At 35.1% G+C, this 17833-nt stretch overlaps 1 protein-coding gene across 1 annotated transcript; it reads right to left on the minus strand.

Moving 5' to 3' along the window:
* Positions 1 to 12364: 12364 nt before the first annotated feature.
* On the minus strand, positions 12365 to 15028 carry LOC128034015 (ankyrin repeat-containing protein BDA1-like). Its single transcript, XM_052622532.1, has 3 exons — positions 14407 to 15028; positions 13428 to 14291; positions 12365 to 12466 (listed from the first exon to the last, which is right to left on the minus strand). The coding sequence occupies exons 1-3, from the start codon at positions 14731 to 14733 to the stop codon at positions 12365 to 12367; spliced, it is 1293 nt and encodes a 430-aa protein (XP_052478492.1). The 5' UTR covers positions 14734 to 15028.
* Positions 15029 to 17833: the final 2805 nt, after the last annotated feature.

Here is a 17833-nt window from a genome sequence, read left to right on the forward strand (position 1 = left end):
AAACGAATGAACACGGACAGATGTGTGTTCGGTTCGTTTATGTTCACGAACAAGCTTATTTAAAAGCTCGTTTATAAGCTTGTTTATTGACTTGTTTATAACTTATTTATTTATTAATGACAGTTTCTTATAAAAATTCAATTATTATATATTAATAAAATTATCTTGGTTTGTATTTTTTTCATTTATAATATAATTATTAATATTTATATTTGACTATTTTATATCTAAACAATATATGTGTATGTATTTATTTATTGTTTTTTGTTTATTATTTATTAACATTGTTCGTTTAATGTTCGTGAACATGTTCGTTTAAGTTAAATGAACGTGTTTGTGAACATTGAACAAATGACTATGAACACGCATAATTTTAAATAAACGAACATGAACAAAAATTTAAAATTCTTAATGAACACAAATTCAACAGGAACAAACTTAAAAATATACCAACAAACATTAACAGAGACTTGTTTGGTCAAACTTGATTCATTTACTCATAATAGAATATAATGTAATTTCTAAAAAAATTAAATGGTTAGCCCACCAAAGAAATTAATACCAATCCGTTCAATACTTGCAACTTATTCCTCAATCTACCAGTAAAAAAATTTTGAATTATGAAAGTCTCGAATTGGTTGTTGGCATTTTTGTTTAAGGATAAAGCATTGTTATTAGTTATTGCCATATTCCGATAATTTAACTGCGATACCAGTAATTGATGTTTTCTTCAATTTCACATACAGCTAAGCAATTACTATTTTTTTTCCTCAGCCGATAGGAATACAGTAATGAAACATATTATAAAACTCCTAGATAATTTTAGATATCCACCACCTGTGCAAACAATTAAAAATAATGAAAAATCATTTCATCACTAAGCTTTAAATAACGTATGTCTTTTCACTCTTGCTATTGTCAAAGAAGCAGCCATACCATTACCTTACCAATAAACGAATGCGAAGTTAACTTGAACCAACTGGATAATACAACTATCAATGCTTATTACAGTATTATTTGAATTGAAATTTAATCGAAAGAGAGAGCAAAGATTATACATTGCTTGTATACTTAGAAGATACATAGAAAATAAGAAACAAAAAGCAATGTACACTTTTTGTGTAAAACGTGATAGGTTTCAATCCATTTATACATCAAATTATAAGCGAAATAAACCCATCCAAATGATAAACCCCCAAAAAAAAGTTAGAAGAAATTACAGGAGATGTTTCTCCAACTTACGTTTAAAGTTTGAAACTACTGGAATAAAGCAGCCTTGCAGAATAGCAATGTTTTCTCTGTTATTATGTTGTTGTGCAACACCCAGTGCGGTCAAACCAACTTGATTGGTAGCATGCTTATCAGCCTTACGATTTAATAGTAGTTTAAGCACCTGTTCAATTGATAGTTTAGGATATAAAAAGGCTAGAATCAATTAATCAATTAATATGCAAAGCAGTGTGATTCTCAATCGTAACATCTTGGATACAATCAGGAGAAGCTTCCAGAAATGTATCCAACAGACCAAGCTGGTTTCCAACTTTAGATAAGTAGTGCAATGGAGTCTTACCTTTCTTTCCTCTGCACGAACAAGATGTTTATCGATCTCCAAGAAGCAAAGTGCCATCTCTTTATGCCCTTTGATGAAGCTAGCCTGCATGCAGACAAGAAGCAGAGAAGCTGCCCGAGCCATGCAGTTGCAGCTGAAGTACATTTTGCTAATTTATTTTGTTAATTCAAGTGTTTGTTTTACTACTTAGTTGAAAATGAACTAAGTTGATATTGTTTTGATGTAATTAGGTGCTGATAGATTGATAAATCAACATAGCTATGTGTGCAAGTTATGTTGAACTAGTTTCAAGACTACTTAGTGGTAGTAGGTAGTTGTTTAGGTGACATTTGCTTGTTTGACCAGCTTATTGATTGGTATATGTATTGTCATTATGCCTCAATTCAAAATTAATGAAATTATTTAGAATTATTCTTCATTTTTTCTGGTTTTACTTAAGCAATTTGCTCAAAGGTCTCAGCTGATTTTCTTGTTTGCTCAGCAAGACATCGAGCCTTCAAGCTCAAGTTTCTGTCAAACTTCATTCATTTGTTTTCTTAGTTCCAACAACTGGTATCTAGAGCTCATTTCTTAGTGGACCTGTCATTTTTCAATCTTCAAAACCATGTCTTCATCCAGTTTCTCTCCAGCTCCACCACCAGTGTTCAATGGTGAAGGCTACCACATTTGGGTAGTGAAAATGAAGACCTACTTGCAGGCATTCGACTTGTGGGAGGTTTTCAACTCGGGTGTTGAACCATCACCATTGAGAGTCAATCCCACGGTGGCCATGTCATGCATCCAAAATAGTGTGTCTGATGTAATTTTCACAAGGATCATGGCTTGTAAGTCTCCAAAACAGGCCTGGGATAAGCTCAAGGAGGAGTTTCAAGGGACTAAAAGAACGAGATAGCAACAACTCTTGAATTTGAGAAGGGATTTTGAAAAGTTGAAGATGAAGGAAGAACAAATAATGAAGCAATACTCAGACAAGATCATGTCTATTGTGAATAGCATCAGATTGCTTGGGGACTAGTTTAGTGAAGCAAGAATAGTGGAAAAGGTTATTGCAACCTTGCCTGAGAGATATGAAGCCAAGATCTCATCCCTTGAAGACTCAAGAGATCTGTCAAGCATTACTTTGACTGAGCTGATAAATGCTCTTTATGCTCAGGAGCAAAGAAGAGCCAACAAACAAGAAAAACATTAGGAAGGTGGCTTCCAAGCCAAGAGCAGACCAACCTCGAGCTCCTCTGGCTACAAAGGGAAAAAGATTTGGTTAGACAAGCCTAGAAGAGATGGAGTAAGAAGAAGATAACCATCTTGCCCACATTGCAAAAGGCTCAGTCATCCAGAAGCAAATTGTTGGTTCAGACCTGATGTGCAGTGCAAAGTCTATAAAAAGATGGGCCATGTTGAGAAGGTTTGCAGAAATAAAGGCAAGCTGAATCAAAACCAGCCTCAACAGCCTAGAGCTAAAGCTCAAGTGGCAGAAGAAGGCTGTGAACAAGAAGAGCAAGTGCTTGCAGTCTCTTGGTCAGTTGCCAAAAGAAAAGCCACAAAAGGATGACTAATTGACAGTGGTTGCACAAACCATATGACCCCTAATGTTGCTATCTTCAAGAACATAAATAGAAGTTTCAAAACAAGGGTAAAATTTGGCAATAGACATTTCATCAAAGTAGTAGGTAAGGGAGATGTGCTGATTGACACTCCTACAAGTATCAAACTTGTTTCAAATGTCTTGTTTGTGATTGAAATTGATAGAAATATGCTTAGTATAGCTCAGTTGCTTGAAAAGAGTTATTCAGTTGTGTTTAGAGACAAAGAGTACCTGATTAGTGACCCAAGTGGATCCAAATTCTTGTCAGTGACCATGGCTGACAGAAGTTTTATTGTGGACTAGAACAAAAGTTTAGATAGTGCCTACACAATAGTCTTAGATGAGTCTAAGATATGGCACAAAAGGCTAGGTCATGTTAACTACAAGTCTCTAGTTCAGCTAACCAAAAGGGACTTGGTTGAAAACTTTACAATATCGGTTGAGAAAGAAGATGTTTGTAAAGTATGTCAACTAGGAAAGCAAGCTAGACAACCATTTCCTTTGAACAAGGCCTGAAGAGCCTCAGAAAAGCTACAGCTAGTCCACATTGATATGTGTGGCCCTATGAAGACACAGTCCTTGAATGGTAGCAGGTATTTCATCTTTTTTATTGATGATTACTCAAGGTTTTGTTGGGTTTACTTCTTAAAGCATAAGTTAGAAGTGGCATCATTATTTTGGAAGTTCAAGGCTGCAGCAGAAACAGAATTAGGTTGCAAGCTCAAGACACTAAGTTCTGATAATGGCACAGAATACACTTCAGCAAGGTTTCAGGGCTTTTGTGATAAAGTAGACATCAAACACTAGCTCACCAACACCTACACACCTCAACAGAATGGTTTCAGTGAGAGGAAAAATTGAACTCTGATGGATATGGCCAGGTGCTTAATGTTTGAAAGGAATTTGCTTAAGACATTTTGGGCTGAGGCAGTTAACACTACTGTTTACCTTCAAAATAGGCTACCAACCAAGACTTTGGTTCAAAAAACACCATTTGAGGCCTGGTTTGGGTTCAAGCCATCGGTTGCTCATCTGAAGGTCTTTGGATGTATATGTTATGCACATGATCCAGCAGTAAAAAGAGACAAGTTGGCTAAGAAGGCTCAACCTGGCATTCTGGTGGGCTACAGCAGTGTCAAGAAATGCTATAGGATTTTGGATCCTACATCCAACAGGGTTTGTGTGAGTAAAGATGTAGTCTTTGATGAGAAATCAAGTTGAAACTAGGATAAGAATGAGCCAAAATGTGCTGCTGAAGACCTGGTGACAGATCAGATTGAAGGTGATCAAGATGATCTTGAAATGGACATTAATGATGAGCAAGTCAGGGGAACCAGACCACTGGCTGAAGTTTATGCAAGAGCAGATGTAGCTACTGTGGAACCAACTTGCTTTGAAGAAGCTGAAGCTCAAAAAGGATGGAAATAAGCCATGCTCAATGAAATGAACATGATTGACAAGAACTAGACCTGGGAATTAGTTGCAAAGCCAGTCAACAGGAAGGTCATAGGAGTAAAATGGATGTTTTGAGCCAAGCACAATGCTGATGGAACTCTGAACAAGCTTAAGGCAAGGCTGATAGTAAAGGGATTCAGTTAGAAGTATGGCATTGACTACTTTGAAACATTTGCATCAGTGGCTAGACTTGACATAATTAGGCTATTGGTTGCTTTGGCTACACAGAAGCAATGGAAGATACATCAACTCGATGTAAAATTTGCCTTTCTCAATGGTTTTCTTGATAAAGAAATCTATGTTGAACAACCAAAATGGGAGTTTGCAGCATGCAAGCCAAGGAGGAATGAAGAAGCTGGCCTGCATGCAGATAAGAAGCAGAGAAGCTGCTTGAGCCATGCAGTTGCAGCTGAAGTACATGTTGCTAATTTATTTTGTTACTTCAAGTGTTTGTTTTACTACTTAGTTGAAAATGAACTAAGTTGGTATTGTTTTGATGTAATTAGGTGCTGATAGATTGATAAATCAACATAGCTATGTGTGCAAGTTATGTTTAACTAGTTTCAAGACTACTTAGTGGTAGTAAGTAGTTGTTTAGGTGACATTTGCTTGTTTTCACAAGCTTATTGATTGATATATGTATTGGCATTATGCCTCAATTAAAAATTCATGAAATTATTCAGAATTATTCTTCATTTTTTCTGGTTTTACTCAAGCAATTTGCTCAGAGGTCTCAACTGATTTTCTTGTTTGCTCAGCAAGACATCGAGTCTTCAAGCTTAAGTTTCTGTCAAACTTCATTCATTTGTTTTCTTAGTTCCAACACCCTTTTCTAACTGCAATGTGAAGTGGGCTCCAACCTTGGTGGTTTAGCTTTCGAGCAAATGATGGCTTTAAGTTCATCATCTCCATTGCAAACCCGACGCACCCTTCTTCTGCAGCTATATGTAATGGAGTCTCGATAAATTCCACCTCATCAACATGCGTCAAAACATTTCAATTTGAATTACTCTATATAATTAGTTAACCTTTCGTGTATGAGCAGCCTTTCTTAAATTTTCATCCATTTTGGGAGGAAAGATCAATGAACAATAGGAAGAGAGAAAATGAAAGGAAACAATTCCTATTGTATGGTCTGTCAACTGCAGCTAACAAGGAAACAATACAAAGATTGAAAAAGGCAGACGAATTATGTATATCTTTCTAGGTTTGGCTTTTAGTATAGGATTATTATAAAATTTAATTTTGATAGTGTACGTTTAAAGTTTAAACAAATGAAAGCCACTAGTGCGAACAAAAAGCCACTTAGAAAAGAAAAGAAGCGATCAGTTCTCTTTGAAAGGCTTTAAGGTCACTCAGAGAAATTTATTCAAAGAGAAAGAGAGAATTAAAGGCAGACAAATGTGTGTATATGGTCTTGATTTTTGAGGTTTCGCCTTAGTAGAGGATTATTGTAAATATTTTTGTTATTAATGGGATTTTATTTCAAGGTTAAAAAATGCTTTCTTCCATTGACTTCACTTCCAAATTGATTTTTTGCTTTGTTTATATATTCATACTCAAGATTCCAATTGCTACTTTAAATGGCAGCCACTCATGAGAACAAGATAACACTAATTTCATGAAAAATACATCAAAGATAATTATTCGTATTCTTATCAAATGAGAAGTGATTGTATAAAACTGCAATTCCACATTATCTTTATCTTTTCAATAATGAATGACAAATCAAATTTTTCCTAGTGATTTTAGTGTTTTAGTTGTATTTGAATTTTTAAGAGGAAAAAGTGAAAATTAAGAGAAAAAGTTGATTTGTCATTTTGCTATTGAAAAGGGATAAAGATGTATTCACTTATTTGAATTCATTGCACCAAGTATCCTCAAACTATAAACCTTATTCTAAATTGGTCCCAAACTTAAATCATTCTAATTACCCTCAAGCTACCGATGTTATATAATTTTAGTCCTTCTATTATTAAATTTGTTAATTTAATTACTAAATAATACCTCATATCTTATATAACATAATGTAAAATGAAAAATTTATGAAAAAGTAATATTGATGAATTCAACAAACTAGATAAATTACAATCTTGAGTTGCTAACATACTAGATAAATTATAATTCGAGGTATTCCTAGGTTTATCAGGCTGAGCTTGGACCGAGCCTAAGCATGAGCATGAGGTGGTTATGATATTTATGAACATATACAATTGATTTACTAAGCATTGTATTTTTTTTTATGATTCGTTTTACTTTTATATTAGGAAGGCCTACAATAAGTATGAAAATGCAAAGAAAGGTTGAGTCCAATATATCAGGTAGGAAAAGTTTGTACATCTATTCAAGGTTCTTTAGTGGTAAACTATGTAATTTCGTTGGTGTTGATTATTAATGATCGAAAGTTTGTACATTTATAAAAGTGAATGATCTAAACTGTGGTTGATTATAGATGGCAGATATGTGCAGTGCAGTGCAGTGTTGCTATCTTCGTCATTTTGGCTCATCACTTGCCAATGATAGTCTTTATTTTTAAGCATTTGAATCAAGAATTAGAGAACATCCAATCTATTATTTTCCACTGCTATATGCAAATCAGTGCGATTCTTAAATCATTGATGCAATATCCAAGACAAGCCTTCAAAAACCTATCTAACGGACCGTCAAAGTCAATTCCCAACTTTATTGTAGTGCAATGGATTCTAAAACTACTTCCCTTCTTCACGAACAAGATCCTTATCAATTTCCAAGAAACAAAAGTTCATCTCTTTATTCAGTGAAAGGTGAATTGAGTTCAACCCTTGCCGGCTCAGTTTCTTAGCCGAATGATGGCTTTTAGTTCGTAATTTCCATTGAGGAACCCAATGCAGCAGCTAAGTGTAATGGAGTGTTGTTGGATAAATGGCAGCATAAACAGAAGCAAAACCAAATGGAAGCAAAAGAAAACTAGAAAAATGAAAAACTCAGTAAAGAATTGTAACTGGAAGTCATGTAATTTTCATTCAAAATTTGAATATATGGGAGTTACAAAAACAATTTGTGATTACCTACTAATTTAATCGCCTTACTTAATACATACTAAAATAAAGTTTGCTTACAAAAGAAAGGCGATATAACACTATTACATCAAAATAAATCAGTCAATCTATCCTACTAACTTAGCCATCATATTACAAAAGATTTGGTCAAAGTTACATAGGAATAAAACATTGAAAATATGATCCTTCATCCAACCAATTCCAATGCTTCACTTCAAAAGCAGTATAGCAACTCAACTTATACAATTTGTTGTCTTTGGTTTTGATCGACTTCTTCTTGTTGGTTCTCTGTTGCAGTGCAGGCCACGGCTTCAACACTCCTCCTTGGAATGTATGCAACAAACACCAATCCTTTATTTCAAAGCATTAAATCGGTTGGCTCCCAATAGTTTAGTTAAAATGTCAGCTAACTGAATTTTTGAGCTGCAATGAACTAAGCTAACCTCCCTCGATTGCTCAGCTTCTCTAACAAAATGGAATTTGATTTTGAAGTGTTTAGTCTTACCATGGAAGACTGGATTCTTGGCTATGGCCATAGCTGATTGATTATCCACCCTAATCTTAGTAGGTTGAGCTTGATTTTCATTCAAATCATCCAAAATCTTCCTAAGCCAAATGGCTTAATTTACTGCTGCTACAGCTGAGATATACTCAGCCTCTACTGTGGATTGTGCAACAGTTTGTTGCTTCTTTGAACTCCAGCTGAAAACACTCGAGCCTAAGGTGAAAAAGTAACCTGAAGTGCTCCTCATGTCATCAACTGACCCTGCCCAATCGCTATTAGAATAGCCTACAAGTTTTAGCTCCTCTGCCCTCCAAAACTTCACACCAGCATCGATGGTTCCTTTGACATACCTTAACACTATTTTTTCTGCCTTCAGATGTGCCACATTACTGCAGACTAACAGCATAGACAATGTCTAGTCTAGTTGCTGTTAAATAAAGCAAACAACCAATTAAGCTTCTATATGCTTTCTCATCTACTCGATCATGCTCACTGGCACTTGACAAATTTTCCCCCAATGCAACTGGTGTAGTGACTGATTTGCATTTCAACATGCAAAATTTTTCAAGCACTTTGGAAGCAAATGTCTGCTGACTTATGAAAATATTATCACTTCCTTGTCTAATTTCCATACCAAGAAAATAGGTCATTAGACCAAGGTCAGTCATTTCAAAGACATGTTGCATCTGCTTCTTGAAGTCTTCAATAAGTTCATCTTTACAGCCAATGACCAGCAAATCATCAACATACAAGGAAACAATTAGCAAAGTTTCCTTCTGATCCTTCTTAACATAGAGTGTAGGCTCACTGACACTCTTTGTGAACCCGATCCTTGCTAAGTAGCCATCAATCCTCTCATACCAGGCTCTTGGAGCCTGTTTTAGGCCATATAAGGCCTTTTTCAACTTGTAAACCTTCTGTTCTTCACCAGGGACCTCAAAACCTTCAGGTTGTTCTATGAAAATTTCTTCATTAAGAAACCCATTTAGAAAGGCTGACTTAACATCTAAATGGTGCACCTTCCAGTGCTTTTGAGCTGCCAAAGCAAGCAGCAGTCTGATAGTGTCCAACCTTGCAACAGGTGCAAAAGTCTCAGAAAAATCAACCCCTTGCTGCTGACTATAACCTTTAACAACCAATTTGGCTTTATGTCTATTCAGAGAGCCATCTGCATTGTTCTTTATTCTATAGACCCATTTCACACCTATGATTTTTCTGTTTTCAGGTCTATTAACAAGCTCCCAAGTGTCATTCTTCTGAATCATTCTGAACTCAGCTTCCATAGCATCTTGCCAACATCTTTCCCTTGCAGCTTCATCATAGCATGAAGGTTCTACCAATGTTACAGCACATCTTTCATAGATGTTTGCTAATGTTCTGGTGCCTCGAACAGGTTCATCATCATAACTATCTTCAATGACTGCTTCATTTTCAGCTTGCTGTAAATCAATGTCATTCTGATCTACCTCAGGCAAATTTGCTTCAATTCCATCCTATTTCTAGCTGTTTTCTTCACTGAACTTTAGATCCCTGCTCACTACAACCTTCTTGGTCAGTGGATCAAAAACTCTATATCCCTTCTTTGTATTGCTGTAGCCAACAAACACCCATGGCATGGACCTCTTGTCCAACTTGGTTCTTCTCTCCTCAGGTACTAACACATAACATAAACAGCCAAATACCTTCAAATGTGAGACAGATGGTTTCTGTCCAAACCAGGCTTCAAAGGGTGTTTTACCCTTGACTGCATTAGTTGGCAGCCTATTCAACAAGTAAACAGTTGTATTCACAGCTTCAGCCCAAAAAGCATTAGGCATTTTAGCCTCAAATAACAAACACCTAGCCATATCAAGGATTGTTCTGTTTTTCCTTTCACAGATACCATTTTGCTGTGGTGTATATACAGTAGTCAATTGGTGTTGAATTCCAGCTTCATCACACAATTTTTGAAACTTTTGAGATACATACTCAGAACCATTGTCAGACCTCAAACATTTCAGTTTGCAATTTGCTTGGATTTCAACCAAAGCTTTAAATTTGCAGAAAGAGTCATAAACATCTGACTTATGCTTTAAAAAATTCACCCAACAGAACCTTGAATAATCATCAATGAAGAGTACAAAGTACCTACTGCCATTTAAGGAGGTAGTCTTCATTGGTCCACAGATGTCTGTATGAATTAGCTGAAGCTTCCCTTGTGCTCTCCATGCCTTGTTGACTGGAAAGGGTAATCTGGTCTGTTTGCCTAGCTGACAGACCTCACGTACAGCATCCTTTGGCTCGATTTTGGACATGTCACTGACCAAATCCATTTTGTGCAACATGTTCAGTGAATTGTAGTTCACATGCCCCATCCTCCTGTGCCACAAGTCTGTCTCATCAGACTGAGATGCATATGCCTTGGCCTGAAGCTGATTCACATCTACAATGAAGGTCTTGTCTTGCATAGCCACCATAGTTAACACTTCACCAGCAGCATTTTTAATCAAACAGTTCTTGCCTTCAAAAATTAGAGAGTAGCCTTTCTCCAGTATTTGGCCAACACTTAGCAAGTTTTGGTCAATGTCAGGTACATAGAGAACCTCTGAAATGGTTTTAATACCTGACTTAGTGCTTATCAAGGCCTTGCCTTTCCCTTTTTCCTCCAACAGCTCACCATTGCCAATTCTGACTTTGGACTTGAAGGTGGTGTCAAGCTCCTTGAATATACTCTTCTCAGAAGCCATATGGTGGGTACATCCACTGTCAATCAGCCATATTTTACTAACTTTGCTCGAGCTTGCAAAGCATGATGCTGAAAAAACATGCTCTTCTGGTGCTTCAACCTCTTCTGCAGCTTGAGCTTGGCTTTGAAATTGTGGTTGTGGTTTTGACTTGCTCTTACAGACCTTTTCAATGTGGCCAAATTGCTTGCAGGCTCTGCATTGAATGTCTGGTCTGTACCAGCAGTATTTCTCAAGATGAGTAGTCTTCTTGCAATGGACACAAGGCGGGAACTTCCTTTTGATAGGTTCTTTCTTCTTCTTCTCAGTCCAAGGCTTCTTGCCTTTGGCATTTAAGTTTGCACTTGAGCTTTCTCTGCCTCTAGCCTGAAAAGCTCCTTCGTAGTGGTCCTCCTGCCTATTTGCCCTTCTCTGCTCTTGAGCATAAAGAGCATTTATAAGCTCAGTCAAAGGGATCGCTGATAAGTCCCTTGAATCTTCCAGGGAGGAAATTTTTGCCTCATACTTCTCTGGCAAGGTTGTTATGACCTTCTCAACCACTCTTTGGTCACTGAATTCTTCCCCAAGTAGCCTTATATTGTTGACAGTAGCCATGATTCTGTTAGCATACTGCTTTATGGTTTCTGAGTCCTTCATCTTGAGGTTTTCAAAATCTCTTCTCATGTTGATCAGCTACTGTTGCCTGGTCTTGTCAGACCCCTGAAACTCCTCCTTGAGTTTGTCCCAGGCCTGCTTTGGAGTGTCACAAGCCATTATTCTTGTGAAAATAACATCAGAGACTCCACTTTGAAGGCACGACATAGCCTTGTACTTCTTGGCACAGTCTTCATTGTGCTGCCTGATCTGGGCTATAGTCGGGTTGGCTCTCAGTGGTGGTGGCTCAGTGTCATTGAGAACAACATTCCACAGGTCATGTGCCTGCAGATATGTTCTCATTTTTACTGCCCAGATGTTGTAATTTTCTCCAGCAAAGACAGGTGGAGGAGGTGGTGTAAAACTCATTTTCAGCAACCAAAAACAACCTTTGCTTCTTTTGTTTCAAGTACAGCTTGCTTAATGACAGTGTACAACCAAGGCCCTCAAAGATTGAAAGCTCTCGATACCATTTGTTGGATAAATGGCAGCATAAACAGAAGCAAAACCAAATGGAAGCAAAAGAAAACTAGAAAAATGAAAAACTCAGCAAAGAATTGTAACTGGAAGTCATGTAATTTTCATTCAAAATTTGAATATATGGGAGTTACAAAAACAATTTGACAGTTACCTACTAATTTAACTGCCCTTACTTAATACATACTAAAAATAAAGTTTGCTTACAAAAGAAAGCTGATATAACAGCTATTTCATCAAAATAAATCAGTCAATCTATCCTACTAACTTAGCCATCATATTACAAAAGATTTGGTCAAAGTTACATAGGAATAAAACATTGAAAATATGATCCTTCATCCGAACCAATTCCAATGCTTCACTTCAAAACAGTATAGCAGCTCAACTTATACAATTTGTTGCTGCTGGTCTTTGATCAGCTTGCTGCTGTTGGTTCTCTGTTGCAGTGCAGGCCACGGCTTCAACAAGTGTCATCAGTGCAGCCTAAAAACATTTCCATCTCATTAGATTAATCTATACAATTCTCTCGCCTTTCCTGTAGGAGTAGCTATGAGGAAGGGGACAATTGACAATAGGAGGAGAAAAATTGGAAGGGTTTAACCACTGAAAGCGATTCGTTGAAAAATTAAAGACTGGTAATCTGGTATGGTCCGTAAATGCGGTTGACAAGGAAACAATATAAAACAAGAAAAGGCAGTCAACTACTGTTGGTAGTGGTGAAGGTTAAAAGAATTGCTTCTTCTATGGATTTTAGGTTTTAATCATTTTGTACTAAATGGATTATGCCTTTGATATGTTCATACTTCATATTCAGAAGTTTATACAAAATGGCACCCCGTGGCGTGAACGGGGAAGCCACCTTGATATCAAGAAAAGAAATCTCAAAATTATGATGAAAAAAAAATTATAAATGTAATTTATTTAATTTTAATTAAAATATTATAAATGTACTTTATTTAATTTTAATTTAAAAAAAAATTTTGGTATCTTTTGGAATTTTAGAGACCATAATGTGTTTTATTTATACGTTTTAAATTCTTTTAAAAATATTAGTTAACTATACTTGTCAACCTTTTAATCTCAAATGTGGAGTTAAAAATTCTATTATATATATATCAAAATTATCTTTAGAATAAAATGTATTTATATGAAATTTTAAGAGACCACAATGTATTTTAGGGTCTTTTAGAAAATTTTAGAATTTTATGAAAAAATTTACAACTTTTGGTATTTTAAAGATTTTTTATAATTTTTATTTTTGGTATTCTAATCCACTTAAATATTTAATTAAATTATAAATGAAATAAACCCATTAAAAAATTAACAACAAAAAACTAGAATAAGATAAATGAGATGTTACATTGACATATTACGAATGGGTGTTACAAAATTGAGTACGCCGCATTATGCATAATCGACCAAGACTAAGGAATAGCCAGCATACTATGAATGCAGCTAAGTACCAATGGCTAATACCTTTACCGAAAATATCAATACTTACAAATAAACAATAGCATACAACAAAAATGGTTCCTTTCCAGAATTCCTCATATAAAATAGGGAATAATAATAATCCTTGAACTACACCTATAATTATTTCATTTCCTAAATAAACTAAGATTGAAGGGAAAATCCAACATCCCACTATTGAAACACTAATTTTTGACACCCGACATACGATACACATGGACAACATTAGAAGGAAAAGAATTCCTGAAAATATATTAAGAATTACATATGCTAAATTGGTGGGGGCTATGTAAGATATTGATCCATCGAAGGACACTGCAAGAAACGCTAATAGTACTTGAAGTGCAGTCCTGAACTCACGGGGAAAAGTTTTGAGTAGAGCTAGTGTTAGGAATAATGTTACGAGGAACACAAGATAGGTTGGAATATAGAAGAGAAGAAAAGACGATTGATTCATGACTGATTTCCCTAGTACCCATTTGTCAAATGATCCTTTGGACTTTGAGGTATTTTCACCTTGCCAAACACCACCAGGTGGGCTTAGAGTGGCTTGGTAGGTTGCAGTTAGAAGCAGTCCTAAAATGACTAGCAAGGCATTGCGGTCATCGGCTGATATATTGTCCATATTTTGAAATATTAGCAGTGATGCTTTTGTCACATACTTGACAACATGTTTCTCCAACTTACGTTTAAAGTTTGAAACTACTGGAATAAAGGAGCCTTGCAGAATAGCAATGTTTTCTCTGTTATTATGTCGTTGTGCAATCACCAGTGCGGTCCAACCAACTTGATTGGTAGCATGCTTATCAGCCTTGCAATCTAATAGTAGTTTAAGCATCTGTTCAATTGATAGTTTAGGATATAAAAAAGGCTAGAATCAATTAATCATGTCTATCAAGTAAAAAATAATAATCTATGTAATATTAATTACTATCGAAGCAGTTGAGTCGAACCTGGGGTTGATCATGGGTAGCGGCTATGTGAAGTGCAGTGCTGCCATCTTTGTCTTTCCAGTTCACCACTTCCCAATAATAGTCTTTCCTCTTGAGCGTTCGAATTAGGAGTTGGAGGACGTCCAGTCTATTGTTTTGGATTGCAATATGCAAAGCAGTGCGATTCTCAATCGTAACATCTTGGATACAATCAGGAGAAGCTTCCAGAAATGTATCCAACAGACCAAGCTGGTTTCCAACTTTACATAAGTAGTGCAATGGAGTCTTACCTTTCTTTCCTCTGACGCGAATAAGTTGTTTATCAATCTCCAAGAAGCGGAGTGCCATCTCTTTATGTGAAGTGGGCTCAAACCTTGGTGGTTCAGCTTTCGAGAAAATGATGGCTTTAAGTTCATCATCTCCATTGCAAACTCGATGCACCCTTCTTCTGCAGCTATATGTAATGGAGTGTCAATAAACTCCACCTCATCAACACGCCTCAAAACATTTCCATTTCTTTGAATTACTCTATACAATTCGTTAACCTTTCCAGTACGAGCGGCCTTTCTTAAATTTTCATCCATGTGAGGAAGACTAAAAATTGAAAGGTTGAAAGGGTTTAAGGTCACTTAAAACAATTTATTCAAAGAGAAAGAGGGTTTTTTTTTTTAATAGAAAGAGTGAATTAAAGGCAGACAAATGCGTGTATATTTATGGTCTTGATTTTTGAGTTTTCGCCATTAGTAGAGGATTATATACTCAACACTCTGTAGTTTGTTCATATTATAGTTTTAATATTTTGGGCTAAAGAACATTGTGCTCTGTGAAATGAAGTAGGTCTTTCACATGTTCATACTCGAAAGTTTAAAATAGGAAACATTTATCAAGAATTTTCTGCAGCTTTGTTTATAAAGAAAGCAGAAAAAGGAATCTTTCAAGTCCGCCTGCTTATTATTTTAAAGAAAGTTACATTTGTCCAAATTTTAATTGATCTTCTTGCCATTGGCTAAGCAGCCTCTCATATTATTATTTATGTATTTAGGTTAGTTTAAAATTTTAAAATTTTATATTACTGAAGGTAAAATTGTACTTGCTTTCTTAAAAATAATAAAATTTAATTTAATCCTTCAAAATTTATAAATATATAAACAATTAAAATGATAAAATTATATTTTTATTATCGTAAAAATTATAATTTAATTTCGATTTCCTTAAAAAATTTAAATTTGCTTACTTCACTCCTACATGTTAACACAGATCATTACTCAACAATTTTGGTCCTATTATAGCATTTCTTTAGGCTCAATCTCCGAAAAGTTCTCACACTTAAAAAAAAAAACTAATTCCTCTCTTTTTTATGCAATTAAGGTTTTTAAATTAAAATTCTATCAAATAAGTTTTTAATTCATAAAATATGATGGTTAAAGGTTGGCGAGTCAACCATTTTGTACATATATCATATCACATGGCCACTCTCGTGATACTATTTTATTTTATATATCATATTATAATGGTATTTTGGATCACTATCTGAATGCTAGAAAAAAATCATGAAAATATCAATTAAAAAAACAATTCTATTAAAAAAATGAGAGTACACATTAATCTTTTTAATTAGGTATTGATTAAACAATTATTAAATAACATTTTATAAAAAATTTAAAATACATTTAAATTAATTATAATTTATTTACACAAAAAAACTATAATTCATGGAGTCTACAATAAAGAATGATCAGTTAGTATAGGAAAGGTTATAGCAATGGATGTTTAATCTTATTGGTGCTGTGATCTAAGCCAACAAAGGAGAAAAGACAGAAATTAAGTTGTTTATGTATTATAACAAAGTATCTGTATTAGGCCCTGTAGTATATATGATATATATACAAAAAGAAATGGTATACTTTACCGTGAAATATACATGGGTGAGGTTTTAATCCATTTGTAGATCTAATCAAATTGCAAGCGAAATAAATCTAAAGAATAACAACAATATTAGAATAAAATAAATGAGATGTACATTTACATATTACAAACGGGTGTTACAAAAATAAGTGCACCGTATTACGCATGATAGACCTAGACTAAGGAATAGCCAGCATCCTATTAACGTAACAATGTCTAGAAAGTTATAGAGGTCAATTCCAGCACCAAAAAAAGCATTAACCCGTAGAAATAAACAATAGCATACAACTAAAATAGTCCCTTTCCAGAATTCATCATATAAAATAAGGAATAACAACGATCCTTGACCTACATTTACACCTATTTTACTTCCTAAACATAAATATAATTGAAGGGAATATCCAACAGCCTACTATTGAAACACTAATTTTTGACACCCGATATAGGATACACATGTAGACCATTAAAAGGAAAAGAATTCCTGAAAATATATTAAGAATTGTGTATGTTAAAGTGGTGGGTGCTAAGTCAGATATTGATTGATCGAAGGAAACTGCAAGAAACGCTAATAATACTTGAAGTGCACCCCTAAAATCACGGGGAAAAGTTTTGAATAGAGCTAGTGTTAGGAATAATGTTACGAGGAACACAAGATAGGTTGGAATATAGAAGAGAAGAAAATTCAATGGATCCATACTGATTTCCCTTGTACCATTGCATCATATGATCCTTTGGACTTTGAGGTATTTTCACCTTGTCAAACTCCACCAGGTGGGTTTAGAGTGGCTTGATAGTGTTGGAACATTGGCAGCAAAACAAAGATGAAAACAGCAAAGTAAATCGAAAAACAGAGCTAAAAACAATGGTCAAATTGTAACTGAAATAATGCTGCTGATTTTTCATTCAAATTTGAAATATATTGGAGTTACAAAATGAATTGGACAGTTACCTAATGACTTTAACTGCTCCCACTTAAGCTATACTAATGTTAACTTAACTTATACACAAAAGGAAGCAAACATATCAGCTTTTACATCAAATTCACATCAAAAACTAATCCTACTAACTTTGTAAGCAAATTATAAATGAACTAAACAAGATTACATAGGAACAAAATGAACAAAACAGATTGCTTCATTCGGTCCAGCTTCAATGCTGCATTCCAAGCAATGTTGTTGCTGCTTGTGAGTTGTGTAGCTGCTGGTCACTTGTTGTACTGCAGGACAAAGTTCAACAGGTAGGTTGCAGTTAGAAGCAGTCCTAAAATGACTAGCAAGGCATTGTGGTCATCGGCTGATATATTGTCCATATTTTGAAAAATTAGTAGTGATGCTTTTGTCACGTACTTGACAACTTGTTTCTCCAACTTACGTTTAAAGTTTGAAACTACTGGAATAAAGCAGCCTTTCAGAATAGCAATGTTTTCTCTGTTATTATGTTGTTGTGCAACACCCAGTGCGGTCAAACCAACTTGATTGGTAGCATGCTTATCAGCCTTGCAATTTAATAGTAGTTTAAGCACCTGTTCAATTGATAGTTTAGG

The sequence above is a fragment of the Gossypium raimondii genome, chromosome 10 (assembly GCF_025698545.1).
Source record: "Gossypium raimondii isolate GPD5lz chromosome 10, ASM2569854v1, whole genome shotgun sequence".
Lineage (NCBI taxonomy): Eukaryota > Viridiplantae > Streptophyta > Magnoliopsida > Malvales > Malvaceae > Gossypium > Gossypium raimondii.